The sequence below is a fragment of the Colletotrichum higginsianum genome, chromosome 4 (genome assembly GCF_001672515.1).
Source record: "Colletotrichum higginsianum IMI 349063 chromosome 4, whole genome shotgun sequence".
NCBI lineage: Eukaryota > Fungi > Ascomycota > Sordariomycetes > Glomerellales > Glomerellaceae > Colletotrichum > Colletotrichum higginsianum.
Genome location: NC_030957.1, coordinates 129,166 through 143,102, shown reverse-complemented (window position 1 = coordinate 143,102; position 13,937 = coordinate 129,166). Strand labels below are relative to the sequence as shown.

The following is a 13,937-nucleotide window of genomic DNA, read 5'->3' as shown; positions in this document are numbered from 1 at the left end:
GATAGAGAGAGAGAGAGATTTGCATGGGCTCCTCGACTGCCCCTTGGCTGCCCCCCCCCCCTCATTGCGGCGCGTCTGCGTCGACTTTTCTCGCTGTAGGGAAGCTCCACGCTCGTGATTATCCCGTCTCATTACCCATATATCCTTGCGCCGCCGTCTCCCCCCGAGCACTATGGTGCTCCAGTTATCATCAGTTTGGGGGCGAGCTCGGTGTCGTCGGTGCGGGGTGGGGATGGGGGGAAGGTGGAAGAATGAAATCGAGAAAAGTGGCTTCGGGGTCGTTGCGAGTTTCCCATGCGGCGGCTGTTTTTGGTCGTTTGATACGTCTGGACTGCGATGCGAGTTTCTTTCTCTCGATGGAGGGGCTTTCGAGGGGGTCCAAGACCGGGACCGTGGACTCATGGACCCCAGCCCGCTCCCCAAATAACATGTACTGTCCCAGTCAAAGTCGACAATGTTGAGTCTGCTTCTCGCGCGAGTTGTCGCCAGCTGGACGGACAGGAACATCGTCCAGTGAAACATGCGTCCACGGTGTCATAGGTGCGCAACGAGCAGCGGCACTCACCCGACTTTAGCGTCCCCTGTGGCCTATTTATCCAGCACTTTACCCGCCCCAATAGGAACATGGCAATCTGACCCGATAACTGGGTTCTGGTGGAGTTGTTGGAAATACTCAAAAAAAGATCCGGGGCGCGCAAGTCGGCGGGGGAGAGCGCGGAGAGAGAGAGAGAGGCGCTCCCGGTCTGGGCCCATGCCGGTCAAGTCTCGTCCGATTTGGTGGGGGGGTCCCTTACCGCTCATTTTCCTTCTTCACCTTCTTTTCGGTCAAATGAAGGGGGTTTTTTCTTGTCACGTTGTCTTGTGGCTGGGAGCTCGTCATGTGCTCTTGAAAACTTTGGTTGATCTCATGGACTTGACATCCCCATTTTCTGTTGGGGAACCAGTATGGAGCCCGTCTTCCTTCCAGCTGCATCTCTTCAGTCTTTGTAAGCCCTGAACGACCAACTATAAGTCGCATAGCTGGGATGAGTTGAGCCAGAGCCCATAAGGCAATTGATAGCTATGGTACTGTATGTGCTGTGTGTGTTGCTGTGGGCTCAGTGCCTTACATGTCCACTACCAGGCAAAGAGGCCGGCCGGATCCCGGCTGACTAACCTTCTGTATTCTGTATTAAGTCCTAACACAACAACACTATCTGTATTATTATTACGCCTAACGCACTTTGGACTCTTTGCCTCAGTTTTCGTCTTGCTGAACTGGTGTCTTACCCCTCACCGTCGGCAACTCTTATTGACTTTCGAGGTCTTGCGATAAGAGACAGACATTGTTGTCTAGAGAAAGGAGCTCGTGAGCTCCGGTGTTTACCACGGGCTCCTCTCCCACGTGACTCTTGAAGGATTATCCTCTGTATCTTGTAAATGTAGTCATATCGCTGTTAGCCACCGGTCGCCAATCATAGGCTCTCTCATCAACACCATGGATCCACGCAAGTCCGCACTCTTCCTCGTCGGGGCCGCTCATGTCACGGGCTCAGCTCGGGGTACGCTCATGGCCAGCGATACCGAGCTGAGCATGTGGGGTGGCGTGGACCCCCAGACGGGCGAAGTCATCGACCGTCACCATCCCCTGAGCGGACGGTTTCTGTGCGACACCATCCTGGCTATCCCTGGCGGCAGGGGATCCTGCACCGGCAGCGGCGTCATGCTGGAGACGTTGCTGAACGGCAAGGGGCCGAGGGCGGTTGTGTTCGAGCGCCGCGAGGACATCCTCACTCTCGGCGTCATCATCGCCCAGGAACTCTTTGGCAGACACATCCCCGTCGTGACGCTGAAGCCAACAGACTTCCGCCTGCTCCTCGCCCTCGATGGCCAGATAGTCTCGGTGGATGGGGGAAACGTCTGCGCGGAAACCCATGACGCCCTCGGGACGCCTCGACAAGACGTCCATCCAGTTAGTGACGTGACTTAGCGGTTTTTCTTTTTTTGTCTTTCGAGAAACATTGACTCTGTCGTTGAACAATGACCTCTAATAACCCTAGGGCGACAGCCGATCAAGGTCCCTACAAGTCACCCCGAAGAGAGCAAGACCGCCCATCACGCAGAAGATCAACTCGACAACCTGATTGGCGGGGTCCGCCTCTCGAGCAGAGACCGAGAACTCCTTGAAGGCTCCCATGGAAACGCTGCTCGTGCAGCTATGCGCATCGTCCTGCGGATGGCGAGCCTCCTCGACGCTGAGGAGCTGATGGACATCTCCCAAGTCCACGTCGATGGGTGCCTGTACACGGGACCGGCGTCGCTCGCTTTTGCAGAGAAGCTCCTCGGTCTGGGAGGCGAGGTCGCGGTCCCGACGACGATGAACTCCATCTCCATCGACGTGAGGCGGTGGCGAGCCCTCGGCATAGATCCCGTCTTTGGGGACGTTTCCGCTCGGCTGGCGGATGCCTATGTCCAGATGGGCGCAACGCCCACCTTCACCTGCGCCCCGTACCAGCTGGAGAGCGCACCTCGGAAAGGGGACCAAGTGGCTTGGGGGGAATCGAACGCCGTCGTCTACGCAAACAGTGTTCTCGGGGCCAAAACGATGAAGTACCCGGACTACCTCGACATCGCCGTTGCCCTGACCGGACGGGCACCGAGAGGGGGTGCTCACATTGACAGCAACCGGCTCGCTTCCGTGTTGATCAGAGTGCCCCGGACTGGGATCGCCGTCGACGACTCCTTCTACCATCTACTGGGCTACTTCGTGGGCACCCAGGCGGTCGGTGACATACCTGTCGTGGCAGGCCTCGAGGATGGCTTCTACCCCACCAAAGATGACCTCCGGGCGTTCGGGGCGGCTTTTGCCACCGTCTCGAGCGCCTTCATGTTCCATATCGTCGGCGTGACCCCCGAAGCCCCGACTCTGGAGGCCGTCAGCGCCCCGAACCAGGAGCTGCGCTGCGTGGATCTGGACTGGAGAGCGCTGGAGGCTTACTGGGCGAGGTTCAACTCTGCCCCCGTCTCGCAGGGCGTCGATCTCGTGTCCCTAGGGAACCCTCATTTCTCCCTGGCCGAGATCCGACTCTTGGCCGAGCTTTGTCAGGGACGGAAGAAGCATCAGGCCGTCCAAGTCATCGTCACATGCGGCCGCGCCGTGCACGGTCTGGCATCTCAGGCCGGGTTGGTCGGACCGCTGGAGAACTTCGGGGTCCGATTCCTCACCGACACGTGCTGGTGCATGATCACCGAGCCCATCATCCCGCTTCAGGCGCGAACCATCATGACCAATTCCGGAAAGTATGCCCATTACGGGCCAGGGCTCACCGGGAGAGGCTTTCGCTTTGGTAGCTTGGCCATGTGTGTGGAAGCGGCTTGCAGCGGTGGGATCAACGGCGAGAAGCCCGGGTGGCTGGAAGCTGCTTTGGTCTCAGAGGTGCCCAGGTGACGAAATCGAGCGGAGGTCAAGATCATGCTCATGATCCAAAGTGACTAACATCATACCAATCTTCAATTCACAACATATGACGTACCAGCTAGAGCCCTGGCGCAAGGTCTTGCGATTCAAGTCCTCCGCTCTTTTCCCAGTCAGTAAACAAACAGCTCCAGAGCCTATCCGACAACGAATCCGACCCGCCCTCCTGATATCTAGCATTCTTGCTCGTTCCACCCCCGCCTTTTGGCCTCTTAGAAGTTTGGGAACCTTTGGACTTCTGGAAATCCGCGGACGCCACTGAGTGATAGAAGCTGAATCATGGCAACACTTTCCATAAAACTTATTTTTGAGCTTCTCGTTGTTTCGTTCCTTTTTCTCTTCTCATTTGTCATGTGTGTGTGTGTGTGTGTGTGTGTTTATTTCGGGTTGCTTTGAGTTGTGTTTTCCCTGCTGTACTCTCGAGCTGCTGGTTTGGCAAGTTGCAGGCATTAAAGTCGTTAACGTTCCCACAGCGCGGAGTTCTTGAAGCTACTGAGCAGTAGAAGTTAAAATACTGCTCACAAACTGCAGTCTCTATTGTTAAGTTTTGTAAGGTTATCTCTATATACTGTACACTATCAGCAGCTAAATCGTTTCTCCTCATGATACTCTCAAGCTAATAAGATAAAAAAGTAATAGCTGCTATCTATTACTAGTAGTTTAGAGTTCTTAGAAGCTACCAAGTAGTATGAGATAACTGACTATCAACCGTTAACACTCTAGTCCTTGTTATCAAGTTTTGTATGGTTATCTTCATACTTTTTGCTGCTAATAGCTGTGTTATGTTTCCCCTAGGATGATTTGGAGCCGGAGTATTGATCACGGTTGTTGTAAAACCGGTTATTGTTACCTCTCCTGGGCTCGATCTCGTGATAAGCAACTTCGACAGCATCGGAAGCATCTTCGACAGCATCGGAAGCATCTTCGTTTCGCTGTTGAATAGGAAACCCGCCGTCGCTCTGGGGTCCGGAATCGAAGTCGATCGCGTCGGTTACGGGCCAGCTTCTTGCTTTGACAGTAGATTTTGTGTCAATATCGCCGATGGCAGTCTCGTCTCGGGCCTCGATTTCGTGCTCCGGGCCAGTGGCGTCGGAGGTCGATTCATCTCTGGCCTCCATAGCAGGGTACGTATCAACAACTTTGGTGACATTGGTGTTCGTGAGATTGAAGATTGAGGGGCGAGAGTGACCAGGCATGTTTGTAACGACGAGCGCGGAGACGCGGGCCGCAGCAGCAGCAGCTAAGATGATAGTGGGGAGGACGTGCATTTTTAATGCTTCAGGGGCGCCCCTGATTGGAAGGTGATGATAAGAATGAAGGAGAAGAAGAATGAAGGAGAAGGATGAGTTGTAGATCATAAATGTTGGTGGATAAGTTGACGATAATGGCGTGAGCCAGTCATGAGATATGTGAGCTAAACAGCCAGACGATGCTAGCCAATTTGCCTGCGAAGAATTTGAAGCCAGTTTAAATGGCTAGTGCGCGCCGTCTCGCTCTTATACTTTCCAAGATTGACCTTGGACCTATGTGAGCTAATCTGCCTCCGCTCGGAAAGAACATGGACAGGACGCGAGGTTTATCCTACACATAGACAGGCAACATCTCGATCGCTCTGCTCCCAAGTCGACGGGATGTTCTAGATTCCAAGGAGGCATCAAAAGAAGCTAGCGCGTTTGCTGAATCGACCTTTGAGGCCGGTGAATAAGATCTCAGGCCCAGCCAAACCTAAATGACCAGCCTCGGATTTCTGAATGGCCAATTATACGATGATGTAAAAGACGGATCGAGATGGACGATTGCGGTTCGCTGGCACAGAGAACTGAATAGACTCAGTTAAGGTCGCTCTGGATTCCGCTCGGGGCAAGGGGCGTCCAGGAACAAACTTGGTCGTCGCCAGAGAGGAAACTTTGTGGACACGCAAGCTTCGCGCGTAATTGAACCCGCCCTGGACTCTTTGCATAATACGAGGATGTTTACTTTTTCTCGGAGAATAAAAGCCTGAGGGAGTCTCCGTTCCCTCAGCATTGTGATGAGGGGTAAAGTCAAATAAATGGGCGGGTAAACGCGCGAGCCAACATCTCATAGATTCGAAAGCTTGGAGGACAGGGGGAGCGAATCGCACTGCGGCCGGTAAACTCATCCCTGCTCACTGAATTCAATTTCATGCCCAACAGTTACTAATCCCTTTTCCATCATTCGATTTTTGAGCTTGAACAAGGTTGCTGGTCACTCTGTCTACCCCTCATGAGCAGCATTCGATGAGATCTGTCGCGGGCTTCTCCATCCATCTGGAACATAGCATTGTGTAGAAGGTAAGGCCGAGGTCATAAAAGAGAGACTTGCGTGGCTTAGAGTACCACTCTGGGCTCATCTTTGAAGGACTTTCCCATCGAAAATGTGCTGTATCAGATGCCATGTTGGCTGTCGATAATGTCTCCCGAATGCAACGTTGAGGATCCTTACAGGATCCCTGATATTGGGACTCTTGTACAGGGTAAGTTTGTAAGTCATGCAGGCACGGCGAAAGCCTGCCACTCGCATGCGTGTACCTAATCTTGATCAATCGTAAAAACTTGGAGGTGGAGGGGGCGGCGGGACAATTTTCGTCTAGAAAGTTTGTTTTTGGCAGGACATGTACGATGTATCGTGTAGCCAGCCCCCTTTCGAGCTGGGCAATCTGGCCTGCGGGCTCCGAGCCTAACCGTTGAACGACCAGAAAGACGACCAAGCTCCAAACTCACTTTTAGATGTGTGCAGATGTGCATCTTTCTGAATGGCAATACTGGCTTGAACAAATTGCATGCCTTTCCCAAAAAGGCTTTCGAATAGGGTAGACTGGGATGAAAGCTCCAGGATGGGCAGATCTTACCAAGGATGATTGGTACGGATGGCGTCGATCACAGTAACCTTTTCGGGCCATAGAGTTTTCTCGGGGGTGGGATTTGTCTGCAACATTGGCTCTACCGAGCGGCGAGATGTGAGCAGATGGACACGATGTGACGAACCTTCACCTGCGGGGTCAGGAGCAGCTAAGTCAAAGCACCCACTTCCTGGCCCCCCCGCAGAGCCCGCTCCCTCAGGAGGATGTTCAAAATATTCGGCAGATAATTTGCCGATGGGATATGGCTGCTGAAGGCGTTAACCCAACCGGACACTGTGTTTGTCGGCTATGGACCATGTATGCCCTTACAGATGCGTTAGCTAAGGCTGCGAGGCTTGACCTTGACCTTGACCTTGACCTTGTAAAAGCCTACCATTCGTTCGCTAGCTTTTGGTTTAGACCGCCCTGTTTTTGAGGGGAAGAGGAGGCAGAAAACCTTGGAACGATTGCACAAACCGGACACGAAGAGGGGGACGGGGCGTGTACGGCCAGTGACCCCTCTCTGGAGTTTTCCGTATGGGAGATTCTTATCGTTGGGCAGCCCAACTTGGCGATGACTTGAGGTGCGTGCAGCTGAGGGAAGAGACGACAGCCGCAGGGTCCCTGAGATCAGCAATGCCAAGAGTTGTCAGCAAAATGCCAAAGGGTTCTGTCAAAAGGGCCGAACATATCACAGAGGCGTACAAAAGCACAGGCGTCGACCACCTTTCTTCTTGGCATGGGAGCCCAGAATACAATGCCGACGAGTCCTCCGCTTCTTCCGACCAGATGCAGCAAATGCCTTTTGATTGGCCTTGCTCCGCAAAACAAATACCATGGCTTCAGGACGGGAAACCCCGAGGCGTTGTCGGTGGAGATAAGTACTTTTGATTTTGCCTTACCCTCGACTGAAGCTTGTTTGTTCCCTCAAAAATGTTCTCGATACCACCCGGCCAAAACTATAATCGCACGCCATGCTCAGAAGGGAAGGCATTGGCGAGAAGTCTTCTGATGCCAATTCCGAGGCAAGCATTGCGTGTTCTAGCGTGGTGGCCGTCCCAAACAGAAAGTCGGAGGATCGCCATTCTGTTGCTCCATGTCACAGGTTACGCGTATCCGTTCCTGCTAACTGCCATAGCTGAAGAGAGTTCAGTATAATCCCTCTACCAGGTATGTGGCGGAAGGATACACCCGGCATTTCCTACATCTTTTACAGCACACGGAAGGGTTACATTGTATGATTGCTTAGTTTTGTAGCGAAAAACATCGTTGTAGGTACATGTGTGAATGTGTACAGTTGAATTTTGATTTCTTTCGTATCCGACTTCAGCGTAATATATTTCTTAGAGACCGTCATTTTAACTCGGACTCCAGGTGACTCAGACATAAGCATGGCCATCAGCTGCTTATCTCGTACTCTCCGCTCCCTGGAACAGTAACCTATTGGACTTTATTAGGCTTCACCTTCAGCTGCCTCTATTATAACTGTTACTAGGTGGATAATTTTGCACACTAGCAGGTAACAAAAGAGCATATAGGTTTGGAGTTCCATGTCTTTGATACATACTACTTATACTTACCCTTCACATTAACAAAGCCTAATGTCTTTACTGTCAGGCTTGTGATAGCGTTGCCAAGTCAGTTTGGCTTGGAAACCCTTACGATACAGAACGAAATCACGCAAGTTTCATTCTCACATTTCTTGTTTTCAAATTGCGCTTCATATTCTATTCAAACACTTGCCCTTCAGCTTTTGGCAGTGAGTAAAAAACTGACAGGCTGCAAAGTCTTAAATAGCCAATACAACAAAAGAACGATTTCATTGTCCCCCTAAGGTTGCATTCGTAGTTAATCACGCAGATATTCTGTAGTATTTGTGAGTGATCTAGCGTTTTCTCAATTTAATGGAAATGAACGCTGGCTTGACATGATCTGAAGACGACGTCTTGAAACGAGTTGCGGGGAAACAGTTGACTCCAATCTCTCCTCTTCGTCAGCTCCCCGGACCCCGAGGAGAAAATTACTCTTTACAGACATGGCGGGGCCTTGAAACCCGCGGGATGTCTATTGGCCAAGATAATGCCATTGCGCCGTTCTTTGACGTCCCGCAGCTGTCCTACTTTTCCAGTGGGAAAAATCCTCGGCTTTTTGACAAATGAAGGAAGAATTCGCCGAGCTCATCCATTCTGGACAGAAACCCGCCAGCTTCCCGCACTCGTTTTTGGTTCACTTCTAGGCAAGCTCGGATGCGCTCGGTCAACTTTCGGCGTCCACATGCCCCTTTCGACCAATCGAGCTTATGTGATTGGCTGGCTTGGGACAAGAGAGCTTCGGCATGCCTCTGGTGTCATGGGACTAGGGCGAGATCTTGCTGAAGACGGGGGAAGGTTGTCAAGGATCTACGAAGCAGAATGGCTTTAAAGGAGCTGTTCCCATGGACATCCCACTGCTGACCTCTGCGGGCTCGATTTTCCCAGTCTTCCTCTGATGCCTTCCCACCTGACATTGACATTGACCCCTCGATTCCCGAACCTGACACCATGCCGACTATTGCTCGGTTCCGTACGCTGTGGGGGATTCCGGCCGGGGACCAGTTCGCTAACTGGATTGCCATTTTCCCTGACCTGAAGGCAAAGGGCTACAGTAATTGCTTGTGAGATGGTGTGAGAACACGAGCTGAGGCTAATGGGCGCCGTGTTATACGGACGACAGCCGGAGTTGAAATAGACTACAGTGCGATTCCAACCCAAGAGCTGCCCCAGCTTAGACGAATTCTCGACCAGTTTGGCTTCCAGCTTGTTGCGCAGTATGTCTGACCTTAAATGAGCGGTTTAAAGAGCTACAGGCCACCTTCTTCCGACGCTGACGTTTCTTAGAATTATGTCATCTTGGCAAGGATACACCGGCCCCAGACCACCAGGTCTGACCCCCAAAGATCATCTTGACTTCTACCGCAAGTCCCTTGAGCGCGCACAAATCCTTAAGCCGGTCAAGGTGAATGCTCAGTCGGGGAGGTACGTTGGCCCAGCATATTCGAGATCGAACGGGGGTGTTCGCCTTTCAGCGACCAATAACTAACGCTTGAGGCATAGCGATGTTTGGACCCTTGACCAGTCCGTCGATTTCTACCGGGGTACTTTTAAGATTGACGAGGAGCTGGGCTTTGCTGGCAGAGTGACGCATGAGACGCATCGAAATCGGTCACTGTTCACCCCTTACGCGACGAAGTACATCCTGGAAAAGGTACCGAAGTAAGTGGTTGAGCCCCAACACAGCACAAACTATCAGGAGAGGAGATTGTAATGGTAGTTTGTAGTCTCCGAATCACCGCCGACATATCTCACTGGGTCGTCGTCTCTGAGAGACTCTTAGACGAGTCACAAGAAGACCAAGAAATTCTCGAGAAGGTCGTTCCTCATGTGAGCCGCTTCTGCTTTTGCTTATCCGGACGACGAAAATTCTCATGCCTGGGATCTAGGTTTATCATGTTCACGCTCGGATCGGCACGACCCAGGGTTCTCAGTGCGCTGATCCGTCGGACCCAATCTACACCCCCGAGCGGGAATTCTTCGAGAGGTTCTGGACCAAAGTCATCCAGCACAGCGCCACTCGCGGCGCCGACTACCAAATTACATTTACCCCAGAATACGGGTATGAATTTTCGTTCCTTGTTGTCTCCCGGCCAGCGTTATAGGCGCCGCTTCAAGACCTTTTGATACTAACCTTTGAACTACATTCCAGGCCGTACCCTTATCACCCCCATCACAGTCCCCGAGTGTACACGGAGGTTGCGGACACCGAAGGTACTCGACTAGAGGGGCTTTTTCTGGCAGCCTTGTGAAGACATTTGAATTCTAGTTCAGGTGATAAACAGTCAGTCTCGTCACGGCAATCTTCCACATCTTATGGTCAGATGGGTTCGAGCATAAGGCTTAAGAGGGGAGGGGACTTGGAGTTTTCACAGCTTGAGAATACCATTGAAACTTAGGAATTTGAAGAGACAAGGGAATGAACCTGCACACGAAACACATTTGACCTATGTTTTTTGGGGCGGGGCGGAGGTGTTGATATTTCTTGTTTAAGAACGCTGGTCTAACCAGCGTAGAACCAATGGGATCAAGCAGTAAAGATCAGTCACACCATGCCTAACTGATCTCCCAGCAGTAAGTATCCTAATACTAGCACTATGCCCTGTTTTTCTACTCTTAAAGTAGTAAAGTAGCTTGTTTAAGAACACCTAGTACTACAGAATTATTATGGTCTATTGCAAATAGCTTCACCGTCAAGGTCTATACCATCAAATTCAAGAACTCCCAACCATAGAGACATTGAACCTTGAGATGCAGGCTTCTCGGATATATAATCTGCAAGGATTAGATATGGGATTTTCCTACTGACCATACCTGCAATCTGAGAAACCTACGATCCAGACGGATCATCCCTCAGCTGCACAACACCTACCAAGCAACCACGTCAGATCCTCTTTTCCTATCCGATCAGAGCCACATTCTATATGTCTCAGTCATGGCCAAGCTCTTGATTGACCTTATAACGTAGTTCTTTTTGTCAAAAAAAAGTTCGCGTGGACAGCTGTTCGGCAACCTATCTGAGAGCACCATGGCGAAGTTGACGTTCGATGTTTCGCGTCCCCTAGTCAGCCTCGTAGACCAAAACTGTTCATTCTCACCCAGCAGAAGATTCATAAGTCAGACTACCCACTTTTCGGCACCCCCCCCATTTCGGCACCCCAAAAATGAAGCTATTCCCATCATACTCGTCGACTTCAATTAATCATTGACTTCTTCTAGATGCAACAACAATACAGCTTTCAGCTTCACTAGGGTATTCAGAGTCGCTGGATTCGGCTGCATCATCCTCTTTTTCCCCAGCCTTAAGTTGCGCCTGCTGGATGTCTTTGATGTTGGCGAACTTAGTGTTAGGATCCAGCTGGACTGCCCTTCTTTTCCTTACTGCAGTATTGGTGACTTGGGCCTGCAGAAGCTCCAGTTTCTGCTGGGTATTTGCCAGCTCATATGCCTGCTCGCTGAAGCCTTTTTTTACCTTCCTGAATAGAAGGCGTTGAGTAAAGGCATCATTCTCCAGCTCTGTGAATAGCTTCAACTGCCCAGCTAGATCCTTCATCTTCCTTGGCGTCGACCATGCCACTGCAGATGACGCAGATACCCATCCTTCAGCTTCCTTGCCTCCAGACTGCCCTTTGCTGACCTGATCAGATGATCCTGATGCTGCTGGTGTTGATGGGAGCAGTAGGGAGCTCATCAGAGGCTTCGCCATAGAGACAGGCCATAACCCTGTCCATTTCCAACCACTTCTAATGTTCTGCATCGTCATACCTGCAGTACGAGCCTTCTGATAACAGCCTATAAAGTTCCTCTTGCCTACAACAGTTGAATCATTCCACTGACCAAGGTATCCAAGCTCCTTCCTATAGGCTGCCTTGACAGGGCTGAAGACTGACTGATCAAGTGGCTGGAGGACATGGGAGGTATGTGGCGGTAAGAACAATAGATGGATGTTGTTTATATAGCATAACCACATAAAGTCAGTCGTTGTATGACTCCCATGTCCATCCATGATCAGCAGCCTGACCTCCTTGCCCTGAGGAAGAGTCTGAGGGATGAAGACCTTCTGCAGCCATTCAACTGCAGTGGCATCTGAAGTCCATCCATTCTCCGTTGCAGTGAATTGCCATCCTTCATAAGGGCCAAGGTCTAGAGGAAACCACTGCTGCTGGACTGCCTTGCCCTTATAGATAACGAGGGGATTCAGAACATGGCCCAGGGCAGAGATGCATTCGATGATGGATACCCATGCCCTTGATCCAGGCTGTTTCTTACGTACAGACTTCGTCTCAGACATGCCCAGCACCAGCCCATTAGATCCCTGGCCCTCAAGGATACCAGTCTCATCCATGTTGTATCTATTAGCTGGTTTGATGCTGGTGATCTCTGGTATGGCGAGTAGTTTGAACCAGTCCCTGATGACCTCAGTAGATGCCCCATTAACACGCCTAGAATCGATAGGGCGACTTCTCTGGACCTTGACTGATGGATTCCTCTTCAAGAAGGCTTGGATCCAGCCTTTTCCTATAGGCTCTGTATCCCCCATGGCATGGAGGATCCTTTCTGCGAATAGCCTCACTTGCAGATGGGTTGGGGCAACACCAAGGGCATGCTGAATGCGAACCCATTCAGCCAGTTTAGCCTCCTGACTAACAGAAAGTCTCTGCAGGTCAGAAAAGGCAATTGACCTTGGTTGAGTGCCCTTAATCCGATACTGAAGTGTTGATCTTGGGATGCCATACACCTGACCAGCCCTCTTAATGGGCATGCCGTTGGTTATTGCGTCAAGGGCCTGATTGACTTCATCTTCGGTATACTGGCCCATAAGGTCGAAAAGAAGCTCTGAGGAAAAAATGAGGTTATTCGCATAAGTATAGAAAATGTTGTTGATGTTGAAAGTTGAGGGGTATGTTCTGGTGATGAGGCATTTGAGGCATTTTTGGGGTGCCGAAATGGGGGGGGTGCCGAAAAGTGGGTAGTCTGACTTAATTACTCTGTGTGTAGGAGCGAGTCCAAGCTCCCGGTTGGGAAGTTGTGGCTGAAGACTCGGAGTTTACCGATTTGAAAGATAGACTCAACCAGCAAGTAAAATTCGCACCCCCAGAATCGACAACCAAGCCAACACAACATCACATTGCACGCAATTGACTTATCTAATACCCACCTGTGCGGTACCAACTCCTACTCAACCCCCACGATGAAGAAAATTAGTCTGCAGCGACTGGCTTCAAAAGAAAGTTTAAGCTTCGTTAGGTTTCGGGATCTCGGGTAAGCTAGAAGCCACCGAACTATGCCATCCTACATTCAAAGGCCGCATTCTGCTCGACCTCTTCTGCACAGAGCGAAAAGCAGTTTGAGTCTACTTCAAGCTAGCCGCAAATTTTACAGAATCGAATTGGTAAGCGCCAATCTCGCCAGTGGGATGACCCTCTGGCGGCGGAATTTGCGAGCGAGAACGAGCTGCTCGAGTCAGTGAATAAACGCCGCTTCAACCGATTGGGACTATGCATGGAGACATTAATTCAATTTAAGTTTGCAGGGGTGCTCTAGTTTATTATTCTACTTTATTCACCCACTCCCGAAAGATCAAGCTTGCCCGCGTCAATGGTTTCTTCCGCCCTTTCCAGCAAATCACTTCAGTCTGCTTCCTTTCCCATGCAGCTACTGTGACCACGGGATTTGGTTTTGTTTCTCTCATGACCATATCTGTGAGCTCAGAGGACGGAGAGATCGGTTCGCGAGACCTGACGCAGCATCATATACCGCGGAGATGAGCGGCCACACATATTCCCAACTTCCCTTTCCCTAGCGGATGATAGCTGACGCATTCCCCCCCTCATCTATCCTAGATATCATGACTTTAGATTACGAGCTGTCACACTTGCGGTTACGGTGTCTTAGCATTGGCCCGGTCCCCGAGCGGAAGGGTCGGGTTCCTCTTTTGCAAAAGTACATCCGCAAGACTAGAATGACTCGAAGCCTCCATGGCATAATGTGTATATAGAAACTCGAGACTGCAGGTGATGGAAATTTTCATCGC

At 51.0% G+C, this 13,937-nt stretch overlaps 3 protein-coding genes across 3 annotated transcripts; 2 read left to right on the top strand and 1 right to left on the bottom strand.

Moving 5' to 3' along the window:
* Nucleotides 1-1,477: 1,477 nt before the first annotated feature.
* CH63R_05392 (Duf521 domain protein) lies at nt 1,478-3,427 on the top strand (the record flags this gene model as incomplete). Its single annotated transcript, XM_018300367.1, has 2 exons — nt 1,478-1,951; nt 2,048-3,427. The coding sequence occupies 2 exons, from the start codon at nt 1,478-1,480 to the stop codon at nt 3,425-3,427; spliced, it is 1,854 nt and encodes a 617-aa protein (XP_018158217.1).
* An 818-nt stretch (nt 3,428-4,245) lies between these two features.
* CH63R_05391 (uncharacterized protein) lies at nt 4,246-4,722 on the bottom strand (the record flags this gene model as incomplete). The annotated part of the gene is made up of 1 exon (XM_018300366.1): nt 4,246-4,722. One exon carries the CDS (start codon nt 4,720-4,722, stop codon nt 4,246-4,248), a length of 477 nt encoding a protein of 158 aa, XP_018158216.1.
* A 4,132-nt stretch (nt 4,723-8,854) lies between these two features.
* CH63R_05390 (Xylose isomerase TIM barrel) lies at nt 8,855-10,155 on the top strand (the record flags this gene model as incomplete). Its single annotated transcript, XM_018300365.1, has 7 exons — nt 8,855-8,957; nt 9,027-9,120; nt 9,191-9,328; nt 9,407-9,565; nt 9,631-9,733; nt 9,793-9,965; nt 10,056-10,155. The coding sequence occupies 7 exons, from the start codon at nt 8,855-8,857 to the stop codon at nt 10,153-10,155; spliced, it is 870 nt and encodes a 289-aa protein (XP_018158215.1).
* Between the last annotated feature and the right edge of the window lie 3,782 nt (nt 10,156-13,937).